This window comes from Cynara cardunculus, assembly GCF_001531365.2.
Source record: "Cynara cardunculus var. scolymus isolate 2C chromosome LG 5, CcrdV1, whole genome shotgun sequence".
NCBI classification, from domain to species: Eukaryota; Viridiplantae; Streptophyta; class Magnoliopsida; order Asterales; family Asteraceae; genus Cynara; species Cynara cardunculus.
Window position 1 is genome coordinate 9,219,928 of NC_037532.1, and position 20,209 is coordinate 9,240,136.

The 20,209-nt window shown below is 35.9% G+C and overlaps 1 protein-coding gene and 1 pseudogene across 1 annotated transcript; both read right to left on the minus strand.

The window, feature by feature from the left end:
• Nucleotides 1-1,065: 1,065 nt before the first annotated feature.
• Nucleotides 1,066-1,242, minus strand: LOC112513922 (annotated as a pseudogene).
• A 1,805-nt stretch (nucleotides 1,243-3,047) lies between these two features.
• Nucleotides 3,048-20,209, minus strand: LOC112512606 (glucose-induced degradation protein 4 homolog). The gene is made up of 8 exons (XM_025118657.1): nucleotides 20,064-20,209; nucleotides 10,778-10,833; nucleotides 7,319-7,462; nucleotides 5,640-5,713; nucleotides 5,047-5,101; nucleotides 4,659-4,721; nucleotides 4,207-4,334; nucleotides 3,048-3,434 (listed from the first exon to the last, which is right to left on the minus strand). Exons 1-8 carry the CDS (start codon nucleotides 20,107-20,109, stop codon nucleotides 3,356-3,358), a joined length of 645 nt encoding a protein of 214 aa, XP_024974425.1. The 5' UTR covers nucleotides 20,110-20,209; the 3' UTR covers nucleotides 3,048-3,355.

Here is a 20,209-nt window from a genome sequence, read left to right on the forward strand (position 1 = left end):
AAATTAATGAGACTGTTTCATGTATTTCTCTAAAATTAAAACAATGAAGATGATAATATCCATGATTAACACTCTACACAATAAAAATGGTTAATCAACCTCTCATAATTACAAAAAAATGAACAAAATGAAAATTTATGATTGGTTGAATGAGATTTTCACAGTTTTTACAAATTGAGTGGTTTTTATTTGAACGCTCCCCTATATATGTATATGTATATATATATATATATGTATATATATATATATATAAAATAAAACACCTACGAAGTTGATTTGCTTTATAAAAAGAAGAGCTCAATGAGCTTCTATGAAATGATTTCACGAGTAATTTTATTCGATAAACGAAAAAGAACAAAGAATTTAATAGAAACAATTTTGTCTTCTTCATATTAGTATATCTCTAGAGAATTCAAGTTGATTCTATTTTGCCTCTTCCTCAGAAAAAGACGTTTTAGGGATTGGTGACTTACCTATTTAGTGACTTATGCCCGTGTTTTTTTTATTAATCAATTTCTGGATTGATAGGATATAATTAATCTCATGTTGCCACCTCATCCAATCTTATGGTTATGATTAACTTAGTAAAATTAGGTTAAAGGGGGCATTAAGGTCATTTGGATTTTAAGTATTATCTGATTAATTATATCTAATACATATCATGTGTAAATTTTCTAATGACTAGTTTTCTAACCGCACGTTGCGCGGTAATAATAATATCATCTTCAAAAGGAATGTTATAGACTAAATTTGAAGTACTCTTTTTAAAAAATTTAGACAAATGTGAGTACATTAAAAGTTTTTAAGGGATTTGACAACAATCTTAGAACCATATGCTAATTTAAGTTATCTAATTATGCTTGAAAATCGTGTTGCAAAGTACTCTACAAATGTTTGACTAATGTTAGTAGTTTGTCTAATTAGAAGTCACAGTTTTAATTGAAATTTTATCTAAGGTGACAAAATCACGATTTTAATTTTATAACAAATTAAATTGAAATCTTATTTTTGAAGTTACGAAGAAGAAACGTTCTATAATATTTCTAGTGAAAATTAGAGGAGTGCGTAAATTGTATCAACAATAGTGGAAGTCCAATACGATACATGAAGAACCACATCATCAAGCTAAGATAATGGATTTTCCCTCATGAAAAATAAAATTAATATCAAGTGGGGTCGATGACCACATATCAGATATTAAACTGACAAAATATTATATTTTATCGTAACATTCTATAATATTTGAATTGTAATTAAAGGGGTGTGTCAAATCGTGATAGTATTAACATCAAGACGACAGGTAAATAACTATCTCATGTTGTCAAATATTTGATTGGTTTCCAATCATGGTTATAGATTTCAAAAGGGTCATCCAAATAAAGACAACTCTATGAGCCAAACCTCATATTTGACACAAAGGCATCCAATTCACCTTTTTTATACACTTCATTTTGTTCAAACTTTTCAACTCTTCACCAATGTGGGATATCTCAAACTCAACCACAATTCACCAACACCTCAATACTCAATTCTCATGATGTCACATCAATACTCTTGGTTCTTCCTTTAATAGATATATAGATTATTTTTCATGATTTCCCCCCACTCGTTTTTCAGGAATTATTTCACAATCTTTTGGATTCACGATATCTTTTCACAATTTAAATCACATGTGATCTGCTACATATCATGGGTGATTTTTTTTTTCACAGTTTTTTTGATCGAACATATTGTTTTCATGCTTTAAATCACATTTGATCTAATATATATATCATATATGATCCACTTAATAAAATAAGCATAAAAATGTTAATCACATATGATTAGCAACACAAAAAACGAGAATCATAAACCACAAGGGTGGTGTTTGATTGGTTTGAACTTGGCTCCAAAGGTCAAAAGTACTAGGAGGTTCCAGGTTCAAATCCAAGGAGGAATAAAAATCCCCTTGTGGCCATGGAGGTTCAAATGCGATGACTCCGGGCTATCTGCAAAGCAGGTGGTCGCCCTGGGATTAGTCGGCTCGCATAGCGGGTCGGATATCCAGGTTAACAAAAAAAACGAGAATCATATGTATTATTCTAGAATGTCACTTGTGATTAACAACACAAAAAATCATAACCATATTACTTAAATCTCAACCAAATAAAAATAATATTTTGTTGAAAATTGAAAAAATACTAAAGATAGAGAGAACCTGATAAGAAAAAGAGCAAGAGAGTCAACTAGCCTCTCGAAATCCATCTCAAACTCTTGAATTTGTATTTCCAAAAGCCGTTGTTGAACATAACGAAGACGACGTCATCTCTTCCTTAAAAGAAAGAAACTTTGTTGAGTTCGTCACATTTACAACATGATTCAGATTCAGTAGCGGAGTTGACTTCTTCTTACTGATCATCCACAAACACCTCATCCTATGGATGTTTCTTCTTCAATCGTAAATCATATCGTCACTTGCGATATATTCTCTTACATTTTTTTTAATCTCTAACCGCATCTTCCCCTGCTTCGTCAATGGAATTCAATGTAGTGGTCTCTATTCATAATTATATCACAATTTCAACCGTAATTTTACTTTCTTATTTACATGAACCTTAAGTTTGATGCATGTTTTAACGGACCTATAACAAATGCACAAAATTATCTGCTGTATTTTTTCTTCCTCTTTGAAACTCGAGTTTGTTGCAACCTGTTATAGTAGCTTGAATAAACAGACGAGTACACTATTACCACATACGAAATAGTGTACATAACTGCCTATGTACAAATATCTCTTAATATATTTTATGTAATTGTTAGTCTTATACGTATGTTCTCATTTTGATTTTACTTCTTTTAAACATAATCGATTAGATGTATTTAAAAAAAATTGTACCAAAGTTTCAACCCGTCCAATCCAACACCTAACCTACATGGTATAGGTTGGGTTGTACTTTCGTTTTTGTTGGGTTGGGACCGTTGGGTTGAGATTTTCCAAACCACAAACATTGGGTAAGGTCGTTCAAATACCTTCAACCCAACCAATGTAAGGATGGTGCATGTAGCCAATCTTTCATACCATTGAATTCATAAATATAGCTTCACAATGTATGATATAATCTGTTAGATCGTATCAAGATACAGGATTGATTTTTCACATCTAACAAATACATTTTGTTCGAGAAATGAACACGCAACGGATTTCAATTTTCCAAGTTCATTATAGTCGACTTCCCTAGATCATTTCCCATCAATATGTTCCATCTTATATTTGAGGTTGAAAACCTACCATTTTAGCAGCGAAAGAAAGATCGGTACACCAATTTCAGCATCAATCGTCGTTTTTGGTTTGTGTTATGAAACAAACAACCGACTCTCATTGCAGCTCATAGGAAGAGAAGCTGAAACCCGATCTTCCTTCATTCGTTGTCTTTAGCTCAAGCTTCTGGAACGGGCTGTAAGGAGTAAACCGTTCATCATTTCATAATGTTTGCTTCCAATAAAAAGCTATAACAGCAAGTCATGCTAGAAACCAAACCAAACCAAACCAAAMGAGCCCATATACCACATCTGGAGGTGGGATCGGGGTATGTATGCATACCTGATCAGTTAGGGGCGGACCCAAAACCAAAGTTGGGGTTCAGGTGCCCCCCATGAAGTTTCAAATTCGTTTTTACATATATAAATGTCTTGTTTTGACCCCGATAAATAAAATTCACCCCATAGATTTAAATAATTTCATCTTTTTTACACTATACATTTTAAATTTATATTTTATATTTAAATGGCTTATTTTTTGTACTCCCCTCGTACCAAAATAAATGTCCACATAAAAAATGACACAGTTTTAGGAATGTGCAACTGTTACACTTTTTAATTAACTAATTTTTGCACTTAATAATAGAGAGAAATTTTCTCCAATCTCACAATTAAGGGAAAAATGAGAAAGTAGATATTTATTTTGGGACAAGCTAATATAAAAATGTAGACACTAATTTTGGATCCTTATTTTGGGACAAACTAATACCTTGTGTTCTCATTTGTATACTATTTTCTTTAACTTTCCGTATATTTTATATTTATGTTAATGACCCCCCCCCCCCCAAAAAAAAAAGAACCAAAATTCATATGAGCTCTACTCTAAATAGTAAAGCAGTTGTTTTTGTGTATATCACAACCCATGCTAGAAAAAAGGGTAGATTTTGTAACAAAAAAAAAGACAAGTACCTGCTATTTGGATCGTAATAGTAGCCGTTGATCGAGCCATCCACACAAGAGAAACAAACATAGTAAAAGCCAGCAATTGTCAACCCACAATCAGCTCCAACATTAACAAAGTATTGTTCTTTCCATCTCTGAATCACGACAGGAAAAAAATCACGGTCACCCAAAATTATAGGCTCATTCTTTACCATTAAAGAGATTAGCAACAAAATAGGTAACTTTTAAACAGATAGCTAGAAAGAGATAAAATAAGCTAAATCAAACGAACCCATTATATCCCATCCGGATGTGGAGTTTGGGGAATGTAAGACGTATGTAAACCCGACCTCTACCCCAAAAAGTAGAGCGGTTGTTTCTGTGAAGACACTCGGCTTCGGAAAAGTGTGCCAAAGTGAGAAAAAGAAATATATGATAAAGTTTTGAAATGGTTGTCAAGTGTAAGCAAGCCAAATTACCATAAATATATATTGATAGTTGCTGAGGTCCAATGACTTCCCACCATCAACCTCAACTTGGCTCTGACAAGAACAGAGTGTCAAGCATACGATAAAAATGTGAGTTCATCATAGGTTACTGTTATCATCTGTTCTACTCCCTCCATCCCAAAATAAACGTCCACAAAGAAAAAAACAGACAATGTTAGAAATGTGTGATTATTACACTTTTTAATCAACTAAAAGACGATTTTACCCTTAATAATAGAGGGAGTAATGAATTTTTCATATAATAAAGAGTAGAATTGGAAAGTAGGCACACACTTCTGTTATTTCGGGACAAACTAAAAAAGAAATATGGACGGTTATTTCGGGACAGAGGGAGTAGTTGGGTATTCTGAGGACTTACTAAAAGAGGCGAGAATGAAGGAAATTTTGTCCAGTGTTCTATGTCGACTTCTGACCTGTCACAGTTTGCAAAGTGATGTGGAAAATTGCCTTTTTATACAATCCATGAACACAGCTTTTCAAACATCTCCTTTGTTCCCAACAATTATGAATCATATACATTCAACTTCTGACGTCAATGGGACTACTTTAACTTCAGGATTGATGTAAATTCTTCAAGTGTTAGATTTGGTTAACAGAACTTCTAAAGCAAGCTCTACAAATACAAAAAATGTTCGCTTTAAATTCTTTCAAATCATTGTTGAATTTGAGAAGTAAGCCTTTCGACATCAGAAGCCATAGTGCAACTCCTTTTTTATAACCGTGGGTGTCCGGCCCCACTTGCGTACACCTCGACTAATCCCCTGGGTCCTGAAGTTAACAGACGGGCAAACCTCTGGTGGCCTGGAGGGGACTTGAACAGGTGATCAATAGGGAGCAAACACAATGCCTGACCAGTTGGGCTACCCCTAAGTGCTACTCTTGGTAATGGAATAAGAAAATTTGTTAACCTGAAACAAAGATGCTCATAGCCAAAAGGAGAAGAAAACTTACGTTGCTTTCCATTTGTTAGTAAAAAATGTGTAATTCTTGGTATCAACGATTTCTCCCTCCCAAAAAGTAACTACCTGCAGTTGAATATTTTGGTAGGATACAGGAATTCACAATGAAGAATGAACAATGAACAAAGTAATAACAGAAGTAAATAAGGCATTCCTAGATGTGATGACGGATAACAACTCACAACAGCGCTAGAACAATCAAGCATAATAAATGAACATGAAAAAATAAAAATAAAAATAAAAGCAACATTATTTGTCCTTCATTCATGCTCGCTTTTCAGTTATCTATTTTCTGTAATGTAGCGTATTTTATAAGTTCCCATCCTGGTACTTACAAGAAAAATCTAACACACGTTATTGAGAAAGAAGCATGCCTTTGCTTTATATTGTGTTCATATAGAGTACTTTTAACAATTTGATAAAGGCAAGTCCCAAACATAGAAGTCCGATTATTAATTGTTGGGAGTTCCACATCAGTTAGACACAGTTCAAAGGGGTTTCACATATCCCCACATGGTACCTGAGCCGGCATCTAGCACCACCTAGAGATACAACACACTCTTTCCCCTCCGTTCTTGGGGGCACTGCCTAGCGGAGGTTTAGGGGGGTGTTGGAGTCCCACATCAGCTAGACATGCTCTATCAAACTTGCATATATGTAGAAACCTTCCCCTCTCTACAAGTGCTTTTAAAAGAGGATCCGCACATCCTCACGTTACTGCTGTGATTCCTTTTTTAGTTTGCAATTATTATTGTGATTATTAGTAGTAATACATAAGAATGTAAAATATTTTGTTTAAGAAACTATGTTCTGTAGTGTTAGAAGAAGACTTCTTACATATGGTATCATATATTCATATCCTAGTCTAGGTAGGTATCTAGTAGTTATACTCCTTCCATGGCAAAATAAACGAGTGTTCTCAAAACTTATTTAAGTTTTTATTTTGATATCTAAAACACTTCAACTTGATTAATGTATTATTTACTAGAATTGTAAATCATTTTGTCACCAAAAAGCCATAAACCTTGAGCATGTGGGTGTAATATCTGATGAAAAACATGCTTTGGAATGCCACTCATGACTCGTTTGATTAGATTAAGTTGATGATTATTAAAAGAATGAAGAAAAAAGCATAAAATTGTAGTCCACACTCAAATACACAAGAGAAAGTAGATATTTCTTAGAGTTGACAAAACCAAAAAAGCACATCCGATTTGGGACGTACCAGAAGCAAAAATGCTCATTTAATTTGGGATGTAGGGAGTAATTAGACTGCAATTTACAATGTCACGAGACTCACGACATTTTAGAGAGCAAAATCCACATCAAAAGTGTACCATTGGCCACTGAAATTTGTAAACTAACCTCATACTTTGACAAACCTATCTTGTAGACGACTAGCAGCTGAACATATATATGAAGACAGAAGGCATACTATTATTAATGAGCCAACTGTAGCCTACTACTATCGATTCTAATGTAACAGTATATTTCCTTAGTAGAATTATGGTTGTTTTCTTCCACTTCATTCACTAGGCAAAATCTAGCTTGACTCTCTTATGTGCTCCCCATGTCAACAACCATAGATCCATACTCATTAATATGAACCATAAAAATATCTTGTAAAATCAAAGCATTGTAAAATATACCCATTAAAACTATTCTGCTTACTGGTGTATCTGCCATTGGAACATTTAGAGCTTCCATTGTGCCACACAGATATCCATGATTGAGGTCACAGCCTTGGATTCGCACGTTAACTCTCCAAGCTTCCTCTTTTTGTGGACTCGAAACATTTTGAGTTCCTGAAAAAGCCTGAAAAATTATTCAAGAAAGCTTTATCAAACACTTCTTCAAATAAAAAGGTCATACAGCAGCTCAAACTACGGATAATGAACGTCGAAACGATCCCTAGTGTAACATAGTCAACATCATGAAATTCGTAATGAACGTCATTAATAGGCATAAAAAATTTATTAATTGAAGCAACTCTTGGATTCAAATTGTTATCAAAACCAGTGATTTGTTGCACAAGATAAGCTTTCTTATAAAAGCATAAGAGAAAAAACAAGAAAGATGGTCAACAAGTGGCCCAAAGGTATAAAATAAACATTCACACTAGGAAATGAATAAATTAAAGAATTAGATGATCTTTGTCAAAATCCATGAGCTGGTGATTGTATACTAGACTAAGACAGTAGGGTAGAATGAAAGGTATCATGCCTAACTTTGTAAAGGTTAAGACTAAGAAATCAACAGAGTTTAACAAGAATTGCCTTCGAATTAGATACATCAGTTGTAGCCTATGAACCACCAAAAGACCTAGAACATCGTATTAGTACACTATGAAAATGTGTGCAGATCTGTTGAAGCCAGATAAGCATCAGACGTGATCCTATTTACCAAAATTAAAATTTTAAAAAAAATAATCAGCTGGATATGATTTAGCTAAATCGGGTGGGATTCAGGTCCAGCTTGTGTGCAGGTGAGATACAGCTGGGATGGTTCTGCTTCAAGGGGTTGGCTCATTTTTAACTTTTAGGTTTCAAGGCTTCGAAATACTTCCATGGCCAAAAAACAAATAGAAAACTTCAAATAATTGAACATGTTATATGTAAATTATAAAAAGCATTAAATGTTTTCACTGTGATTGTATTTTCTACATCTCACCTGTTAAATTTCTTGTTCATACGTACTCATATGTGCTCGTTCCTGTATGCCTACTTTACATGTTCCCTTGTTCAGTTTTCTCAACATCTCGATGGTTATCCTTCATATGCTTGTAGCACACGACATCCCAATAGGATTTGATAGTGTTTTGGATATTGCTTTGAATACTTTGATGATGTTTCTTAGCATTTATTTCTATGTGTGTAGATGTGTAGCACCCCATTTTAGTCTTCTCAAAAATGTCAAACTCAGCACCTGATACATTCACCTGTTCTCATGTTTCCTAGATTGTAGCAATATATAGTTAGAGTATTCATTAGATATATAAGACTAGCATTCCACAACCTCATGATTTTAGGTGTCATTTTGATATGCATGTGCCTCTAGTGTTTTATTAGTGCTCTAAATCTTTAGCCCAATATGCCACTTTATAATCAATACTCTATTTTTTCTTAACATGATCAACAAAGTATTCACACTTTTCGAGAACCCTAACAAGCAAAGAGGTCATTTCGACATGAAATTTTGCCAAGAAAGCAAGCACCGCAATTAACACATAACAACCCAAACAGGAAAAGGTTGCATCTATTTTTGGGACAGATGAAGTAACTACTTAGTTCTAAACATCCTGATTATGCAACTACGAAAGATAAGTTATAGTGCATAAACTCCAGCTTAATGAACACTAAATTAAATCCAAACACTATGATACTACTTATTGATGCCAATCCTGGAGTATTGCAGGTGATGTAGACGGGATCCAGCATTTTGTCCACTATATGGATTACCCATGCTGCACAGCTAAATTCATTTCTCTCTTTAAGAACATCTCCCCCATGGTGTATGACTGAATATCTGATATTTCTTTATTGATGCAAACAGTAGTTTCCATAACCAATGCATGTTTATTTTGTCTCCATAACCCACTTCCAAGATATAAATTAGCAACTCTTCCATTTACTGATAGGAATATTATCCCTACTAAATATCTTTGCGGTGTAGAATAAATTCAACATAACAAAAGGAAGACAAGCGTGAACATGATTTTCTCTGGCCATTCAGATTCTTTTTAATGCACAACATTTCTTGGGTCAAACAATTTTTTGTATGTTGACATTTTCATACATCTCCAAAACTACAAAATAATATGCAAATAATGAGAACAGGAAAATACAAAAATTATTAACTTAAATTTTACAACTTTCAGTCTACTGACGTATAGGTTATCCATTTGTAAATCACAAGCATGAATAGAAACAAACTCTAAACTTTTTGTTTCATGTCTATAGGAATCCACATACAAGCCATGACTGCTTTATCAATATTGAAGATGTTTCAATGTAGGTCGGATCCTCTAAATTCGCCTTGATCCGTTATTTAAATCAAAATATTACTACTACCACTTAGCTTCAGAAATGTGGATGAGATGCACAACATCTCACAGATTGAACAGTATGTGAAAGAGATGTGAGAGCATTCTTCTGAGCCACGGGTATGAAATGAACATAAAAACATAAGATGAAAAGCATGGCTTGTATATGAATGACCACGGGTGTCAGGGTCATGCACTCACTGCCTCAGAAAGCAACACCAATTTGATTCTTTCTACTAAAAATTAAGATATATATGAACATTGTAGATTTGGAGATCGAGTTTGTCACATACTGTTAGAAGTTATCCTAAAGTTAAATTCCTAGTAATCAGGTGCAGTACTTCCTCTTTTAAGTCAATCTATGCTTGTGGGTTATGAAAAGCATGTTTATTTCCTCATCCTTTCTTTTTCATGAAAACCAGCAAGTTAATCATGAAAACTAGTAAGCATTTCAATTTCATAACCCAGAAGCATAGATTGACTCATAAAGAGGAAGTACTGCACCTGATTACAAGGAATTTAACTCTAAGATAACCTCTAACAGTATTTGACAAACACAATCTCCAAATCTACAAGTTCATGTATTTCTTAATTCTTATCCTACTATTTCATGAAAATCAGTAAGTAGACTCCCAATGCCATTATAGTGGTCACTTTCGAACCACAAGCATAGCTAAACAAATATAACAAAGCACTCCACCAAGTGAATATTTCGCTGAAACCATATTGTGACCTTCTGTTATTTCAATGGAACAAAAAAGATCCTGGTGCAATAAGGTTCCTTTGTTTTGCAAGCGATGGTAATACTAACAGGAGTATTTGTAGACAACCTTTCTTTTGCATTTTTGTAGATTGAATGTTACCATGACTCCAACCTGCGACCTTTCTTAATATATATGCACCTGATTTATATGATTATCGTTACATGTCCACTGCCAGGTTAATACAATGTTTTAAGAAAAATACAATACAACAAAGTCACTGCCTCATCTTCTGGCATGATAAATTATACAGATGTCACAACTTTATATGAAAACATATGCCACCAGTATATGAAAAAAGAAACGATGCACGAAGGAAGAGATTACCTGTCCAACACTTAGAAGGGAGCAAGGTTGTAGAGAAGTTTGTCCAGGATTTGCACCTGAACAATGATAAAAGCATGCATCACACCTAGACCACATTTTCTTAGCAGCAATCAATGAATTCCTTAATAATTCCACAAAAACATTGAAATTGGATTGTTGTTCCTAGCATGTTAAAAAGAAAAACTGCTACAAAGTAATTCAAAAGATTTGAACAGAAATGGAAAAAGTAGTATGAATACGAACCAAGTGCTATAAGAGAAATACGTTAGGACAGGTATCATCAAAGAAAGTAGATGACTAATAAGATTACTTTCGCATGACTAAATTTTGTTGAGCTATTCTGAGCGATGCATTCCTTCTCGATCTGTAAATTTAACTAAATTAGGAAGAGTACATGACAAAAAAAGGCTTGACCTGACATGAATTTGCCAAGAGAAATTATTAGTTCATGTATTCAATGATGAGCGGAAGTTAGATTTCTTCATAATTTCTATATGCTAGTTGTCATGTTATGCAGAATGTAATGGCATTAAACGGAAGAAAAGGCAAGTACAATGCAATTTACAGGGCATAACCATCCTAATGAGATAAATATATAAACATAGCACACAAGAGAAACCTATCTTTGCTATAATACACTTTAACAAGTCTTTATAAGTTAGTAACTCTTTCAGGACAAAATACAGCGGGAAGGACCACTTTGTACGTCAGATAACGTGAATAGATGGTCAATTATTAAATAGAAAAAGGAAATCTTCATGTGTTTCAGATAGAAACAAAATACTAGCCAAATACCACTCTCCTCTCTAAATAGGTGCATAAATTTATACAAAAAAATGGACCAAGTACGAGACTTAGCAAAAGATGGACAAATTCAACACTATCACCAAAAAATCTCCAATGGAAAGATGTCTGAATTTGTTTATTCTACCTTAAAATCTTCTATCTCTCCTTTGTTTCTTTCAAACTTTGATCAAGTTGAGTGAACAATGTAGAACGGTATTCCTTATGGGAATAGAATGGGGGAGAAGAATAAAGAACAATGCAAGACCAAAATGGTAGCGCCTACCCTTCCAGAATCAAGTTACTTAGTAGTATTAGCAAGGTACTACATCAATATATGTGATAACATAGAAGATTCTACAAACTTAAGCTTAATTGAAGAAAGAAAGAACGACCTAACCAACTACTAGCAACCAAAGAAAAATAAACCTAATGCAAAGGGAAATACCTCACTATAATGCTAAATCACTTAAAGTGCTTATTATCTGAACTATTGGAATTGTATATCCCCTACTATTAATATAAATTAAATAAATACAAATTCATCATTAAATACTCCCACTATCTATCAAAATTGCTATACATTCTACATGCATATTAACAATAGTGTTTAACTATTAATTAGTGATTAATACATCATTGCATAAATATGATCTTTTGATGGACATACAACACCTAGTGATAAACAAAGGGAAGTTTGTTTTGGCTCACTGTTTCAAGTTTTAGTACATCTTATGGATGGAAATCTACATCACCAATAGCTTTCTAGCAATGAGTGATGACAAATGAGAAAATAGATCAATTTAGAAAGAAGCAAAAAAGAGTATGCTATAAGAACTGGAAATTGCTGTAAATTCCATGAGAGGGCTGAGTAGCATCCTCTAGAATTGCCACTATGCCCCTACCATCCCCATCATGCTCCCCTTCATTGGGAAAAAGAAAAGAAAAAAGAGAGCCTTATCCGCTTCTTTTTCTGATGGCAAACGCGAGAAATTTTAGATGCTATTAACCAAAGCTAATAGATAATGTGATGCTCCCATTCACTAGAAAAAAGAGAAGAAAAAAGGAGCCTTATCCCCTTGTTTTCCTAAACTTTTAGATATGTATTATGTTGCACATGGATAAGCGCACTTTTCAGGAACAAAAGAACATAAGAATCGATGATGTGCTTAAAACAAGCTTTTTGAGGAACACAAAGACAATGTATTCAATCTTGTTTTAGTCTAGAATTCAGCTGTATCTGCCTTGTACTTGTTCTTTGGCTCATCACTACTCAAATATCCAACATCGTCACTCTTTTAAGGATGCAAATTTGTTCCTTTGAATTCCTAGGTTTCATCTTCTTAAGCTTCAGTTGCGTCCATCACGAGTTCGCCATGGAAGTACGCAAAACTTTCCAGTCATTGTTCCAAATAGCTGAAAATCATGAGGTTAGTAGAAATAAAAATGTTGAGGCAGATGCGTGGCTACACAATGAGGGAATACCATTTGAAGAGATTTGTTCATCTCCAGCATACACCTTTGGAGGGCGACTTCTAGAAGTGGATACTTGTACCAAGAGTATGTTTTCAAGAGAGATAAAGGTCTCCAAGTATTGACATGGGGAAGTAGTGAATAGATCTAACTATCTAAGTGAACCGAATATGCTAAAAGAGTTGGCCTTAGATAGGAGTCATGGAACGTCATTCATGTCTCCAACCATAGGTGGTTCACCTCTTTATACATTCTATTAAGCTTCGCCAATTCAGATATATTTTATGTTCCGTTTAGCCTCCTCCAACTGCGTGTCATTGTGTTTTTATGTACTACTATAAGAAAATAATTTTGCATCTATTACATAAGTTGTTCAAAAACTACAAGGAATAGCAGGACCATTATAATCTAATATTTGTGGTAACAAGATCTCTAGGACCTTTTTGTGTACTATAAGAAAGTATTGGCTTTTATATTTTTCGTTTTCTCATTGTATTTTGTAGTTGGTAAGGATGTTATTTCCGGGTTATATTGCATTTGGGATGACAAAAAAATAAGTCAGTGTATGATTCTTTTGTATATGGGCTTAATTTCCATGACTCATCCTGTGTGTGGCTAAGCATTACCCTTCCTCTTTATCTGTATAATTGTTGTTTGCTAATCCCCTCTATTACCAATCTTAATGGTACATCATAGTTGTATTAACGCTAAAGTCTAGATCTATCAAGCATAAGAATCAAGCTAATGTTGTCACATATACCATTTGTAGTAACCTTCTTTGTCTACTTCTTATCTATAATATCTTAAACCCTCTCAAGCACATCCCTTGACAAATAAAGGCCCATTGTTTATGTGAAAGTACTCCTACTTGCAATGCATTTTAACCATCAATATTGACTAAACTTTCCACCGTACTCTTAATAGCATTGTATGCTCCATGTAAAATATAACTATTAAAGAAGAGTAGCTTTGCGAAAATGCCTAATGCCCTCAATGAATTTAAAAACATGTTCATCTCCAGGCGTAAGTAGTTTTTATACATTTTGCTATTTGGTGATCTAACATTTTACCATATCCTATAGTACTCGGTTTCTAGTTGATACAACACCAACTAGTCTTAGCCCAACTAGTAATAATCAGCCCACTGTTTGGAAAGTGTATGCTAGAAGGCCCAAAGCCCATAAAGAGAATTAGTTGTGTTTTGGTTATTAAATACGGAGTGTCTGGCATATGTGGGGGTCATGCTAAATAATACATATTCTGTTAGACTTTAAGCATTAGCTTAGAGGAGGGAAGTCATCCCTGGAATCCATTGTTGGATTGAGTCGGTCTTCATTTCTTCATTGTAATCCTCTGTTTTACCTTTTCATTTCAATCAAATCATTACGTGCTCATCCTGATTACGTAACATTGGTCCGACCTGCCGTATACATCCCCACATGGGAACAACATTTACGTGATCTATCGACCACTTTAGCCACCTTGGTCTCCCATCAGTTTGTGGTTAACCAGAAAAAATGCTCGTTTTGTCAGACGTTAGTAGAATATTTGGGTCACATAATCAATGGCAATGGGGTCTCAATGGAACCAAAGGTCTAGGCGGTTTTGGAGTGGCCTACTCCCAAGCAAGTGAAGGGAACACGTGGATTTCTCGGGTTAACAGGGAATTACCGGAAATTCGTTCGTACTTACGGGTCGATTGCCAAGCCTCTAACAGATTGACAAAGAAGGACAATTTCCTTTGGAACGTCGAGGCGCAACGGCGTTCCATCTCCTCAAAACAGCGGTCACTTCGGCTCCCGTTCTCGCTTAACCTGATTTTTCAGAACCCTTTGTGGTAGAGTGTGATGCTTCTGGTCGAGGAATAGGAGCAATTTTGATGCAACAGCAATGTCCGATAGCGTTTTTAAGTAAAGCCTTGAGTGATCGAAATTTAGCCAAGTCGGCATAGGAACGTGAAATTATGGCTCTAGCTCTTGCGGTGCAACACTGGAGAAGTTACCTGTTGCTCTACCTTTATGGTGTATACAAATCATAAAAGCTTAAACACTTGCTTCACCAACGCACCACTACTCCTAATCAACAAAATTGGGTCGCTAAATTGTTGGGTTATCATTTTGAAATCCGCTATAAGGCAGGTCGAGAGAATAAAGTAGTTGATGCTTTATCAAGACGAGATGACAAAGTGGAAATTCGAACGATGGTTTACCAATCGGTTTGGGTTCACGGGGTTGGGTTATTAGAGGAAGCAAAAGCTGACTCGACACTACAAGAATTGATTCAGTAATGTCAACAGAACCCCGGTTCGATTCCAGGTTACACAGTTCAAGCGAGTATTTTGTATCACAGGAATCGATTAGTCATTCCTCGGAATTCTAAGTTTATTCCCGCATTTTTGTTGGGGTTCCATAGTCGGCCACCGGGGGACATTCGCGTTACCTCCGTACTTATCGTCGACTTGCGGCAAACCCATACTTGACAGGTATGAGTTCTACGGTCCAACGGTTTGTGCAAGCGTGTGACATATGCCAACGTTGCAAATCGAGTTCGCTTACTCCASYARGCTTATTACAGCYRTTAGACATTCCAGAGGCAATTTGGGAGCATTTGTCTATGGATTTCATCCTCGGGTTACCTAAATCGAAGGATTTTGACGCCTTGCTTGTGGTGGTTGATCGACTATCTAAGTATAGTCACTTTATTTTGCTTCGACATCCTTACACGGCTCGTAATATCGCCAACATTTTTGTTCGAGAAATCGTCCGGCTTCATGGCATTCCTAAATCAATTGTAAGTGATCGTGACCCTCATTAGTCAATTTTGGCAGGAACTTTTTCGTCTACAAGGCACTCGTCTCTACATGAGCTCCTCTTACCACCCGCAGTCGGATGGCCAAACGGAAGTGATCAACCGTTGTTTAGAATCCTATCTTCGATGTTTTGCAATCGATTAGCCCCGTTCTTGGTCCCTATGGGTTCCATGGGCTGAGTTTTGGTACAACTCCACTTTTCATGAATCTACAGGTGTCTCACCGTTTGAAGTGGTTTATGGGGTAAACCGCCTAACATCTCTCAATTCATACAGGGGGAAGTACAGGTCGAAGTGATGAAGCTCTTAAGCAATTGAAACTTCATTTGGCACAAGCTCAGTCGGCGATGAAAACGCAGGCTGATAAGAGGCGTCGTGATGTCGACTTCCGGGTAGGACAGCTTGTTTATGTTAAGTATGTCCTTACCGTCAGTTGTCGGTGGTTCAGTGCATCAACCAGAAGTTGGTTGCTTGTTTCTTTGGACCATTCGAGATCTTTGAAAAGATTGGTCCAGTTGCATATCGTCTTAAATTACCCTCAGAGTCAAAAATCCATCCAGTGTTCCATGTATCTCTGCTAAAAAAGGTTGTGCAAAACGTTAATATAGAACCTTCACCACCTTCTGAATTTGATTTAGATGTCGTAGATCAGTTAGTTCCCAAGGCGATTCGAGTGACTCGTTCCTGTTATGATGGGGGCTTATCCAATGGCGGAGGCGTTCGCTAGATGAAGCAACGTGGGAAATGCTATGACTATTCTGAGTTAGTTTCCAGATGCTGGTCTTAAGGACAAGACCATTTTTAAAGGGGTACCAAATGATACAACACCAACTAGTCTTGGCCCAACTAGTAATAATCAGCCCACTGTTTGGAAAGTGTATGCTAAAAGGTCCAAAGCCCATAAAGAGAATTAGTTGTGTTTTGGTTATTAAATAAGGAGTGTTTGGCATGTGTGAGGGGTCATGCCAAATAATACGTATTATGTTAGACTTTGAGCATTAGCTTAGAGGAGGGAAGTCATCCCTAGAATCCATTGTTGGATTGAGTCTATCTTCATTTCTTCATTGTAATCCTCTGTTTTACCTTTTCATTCCAATCAAATCATTACGTGATCATCCTGATTACGTAACACTAGTCCTATGATAATTACCTTTGAACTTTTTTATCACAAAAGATTTTGAAGTTGTATGCCTTTTCATTACACTTACTTTTATCTTATCACGAACATTCGAATTAATGTCTCTTCATCCCACAGAATAGGAGATATCCATCCAAGAATTTCTTTCTAGAACATGTTGTGCTCCTTCTGCTTCTCTATCAACATAGTTAAAGCTGTTCCAAGGTCATTCCATTCTAGCTTTGTATAAAACCTTTACATCTCAAGATATTTGCCAAAGGGACATGCCCCAAGTGGTGATGTAGAAAGCACCCTACACCCTCTTTGTATAAAACCTTTACATCTCAATTGTCCGGAATAATGGCATCTCCCAGCATGGTTTTCATCCCACCCCACACCTTCTTTGAGTACGATATTGGAAAAAAAATCCTCAGTCATTCGATAAAGTGGGCATATAAGCCCGACAGTCTACTACCATGCTAACATCGTGGTTCGTGTCAAGGGATGATCTCCCTAGGCAAGCCAAAGAGTCATAGCATGCATAAGTATTCGGTGTTTATGCCATACCAACTTATACCAAGAAACAACATCGCCAATGTCCCGAATACACTCCAAATCCCCCTACCGCAAACGGCTCTAGACCACTATTATTGTTTCTAAGTAGAACCCTATCATCGGTGCCTTCATGGAGAACAGGAGCTGGAATATTACGAATCTCCTCATCCATCTCACCCCAAACTTGAGGCCATTTGCAGCCCCAATCTTCCACAATGTCGTTGACTTTATTATTGAGGTGAAATCTGTCTCGGTGGATCATTCGCATGGATACCATATTACACAACGGGCCTATATGCAGACGTGTTTTTCCATCACCAAGCACATTAATGAGGTATGGTCGAAACCACTCTCGATACGGAGCAAGTTGCGCCAAAAGCTCGAGGTATCCCTAGCAAACGGAATGTTCTATAGATGTCAATGTTGAAGCCATTACGAATGAATCCATCCCAGCATAGGGTGTTCTTATTGGATAGTATATTCCAAATGTGGGATGACAACAAAGCAACATTCCAGCGGGAAATTCCTTTGAGACCTAAACCTCCATGCTCACGAGGAATGCAAACTTTCTTCCAAGCAACATTAGCTTTACCTCGTTGTAGCTTGCCTTGGCACCACAAGAAACCTTGAATAAGTTTTTCAATTTCTTTGGCAGTTCTTACCAGGAATTTCAAGACACTCGCCCAGTAGACTTGAAGAGGGCCAAGCACTGATTGAATAACCACCAAGAACGAGGCTATAGTTACTGCTTCCATAATCCAATCAACCATACGATCTGGAAACCCAAAACCACATAATATAACCCGTAAAAAGTTCCAATTGATCGTATCGTAAGCTTTCTAAATATCGATCTTTAGAGCACATCAAACCATATGCCAACCAAGGTGATAACCATTCATGAACTCTTGAGCCGTAAAGATGTCAGTTATGCGCTGACCCGATAACAAAGTTGATTGGTTATCCCCCACAAGCTTATTCAAACTTTCTTTAATTTGGTCAGAAATGATCTTGCTGATAGGTTTTAGGACCACATTGCAACAAGAAATTGGTTGGCAGTCTACTACCACAGAGGGGGTGGAGCATTAGGAACAAGAGCTATCAAAGTGTGATTTACCCCAACAGAATCCTCCCACAGTTGAAAAATATTTTACTGCTTTACAAACGTGCATACCCGTTGTTACCCATGTGAATTTAAAAAACTTTGAACCAAATCCATTTGTACCAGGAGCTTTATTATCACCTATATCATACATGATCTTTAATACCTTTTAACCTTTTAACATATGGTCAATAACTCACTACATAAATCTATTACACCATTCAAAGGCTTAATCCCTTAATAAATCATACAATTTGATGTCTCCTTTGCTCTTATAGAGGGGTCATGGTACTCTTGCTATGTTTAGCATGAACCCTCATTGTATTCAAGATGGCACTACTTTTACCTATTAACCATTTACTATACCAAACCTTTTTAAGGGCTTTACAAACCTATACAAGAGTACTTCGTGATCCTACAGGCCTACATCCGTTTATAATTGCTAGTGCTTTATTCACCACCAACATCATGACTCTAGATACAAAACTTTCACTAGTATCATCAAAAGAATCATCAAGTTCCCCTATCCTTGCATCTCATTTTTTATCATACAACTTGTCAAAATAACCCCCTGTAGAAGCCATCAGATCACATCTTTAATGCGAGACATGCAACTTATCTTCCTAGCTTTCATTTGTAGCTACTTGCATACTATCATTTCCTTTGTGTCTATCCCTAGTTTTTTGTATATTGTCAACTGCTTAACCTATAGCATATCTTACATTCTTACTTACCACCCAATTGGCTAGATTAGGTTTTTTTATGTTCCCTATACTTTCACAACACAGGCTGGCATAAAATTGAAAAATGAGAAAGTTAAAAGAGCGTTAGAGAAGTTACAAGCAAAATATATGAGTAGTTGCACAAGAAACTAAGAACAAGAAAATGGGGAATTGATGTATATATTATATAAGTATGGCTAAGACAAGGGAAGCAAAAACTCGAGAGATAAGTCACATCAAATGGATGAACGATTATAAGATTTGAGGACAATGGAAGGGTTATTTTGATAGATTGTTGGGAAATAGTGAGGGCAGTGTAAAAGATTCACTGGGATTCCCTAATTCTAAATTCTTCAAGCTGTTATCAATGCGTTGTTCCTATTTTCACCTATAATCAGAGTCCATTCTCCAAAATTTGCAATGATGTCAACCTGCTACCTTTTAAGCTGTAAACATGAGAAGCTTGTCCAATTACACGCTAAAGGGAACTATTCATACATTTTTTCAGCCTTCAAAGCGACACTACCATCGACATCGTATATTTGCACATTCCATTCTTCCTTCGATTCATGAAACCAACCAAACAGTAAACAGTATATAGTAACAGGAGTTCAAACAGATTGAAATTCTAACAACACTGATTTCCCTATACGAACAAAAGCGTAATTCTGACACATCAGTGAAACCATTTGACAGACAAGAAAACAACAAGAACTAGTGAAAAATTACCCGAAGAATTAGAAGGTGCTGGAGACTCCACCATTCTCACAGGCATGTTTGCTGTATCTACGAATTATATCTGCACTGTGAGACGTGCATATAACCCCGACGACTGAAATTTACTGCATATGCCTAAGGAGATCAAAAGGGGCTTC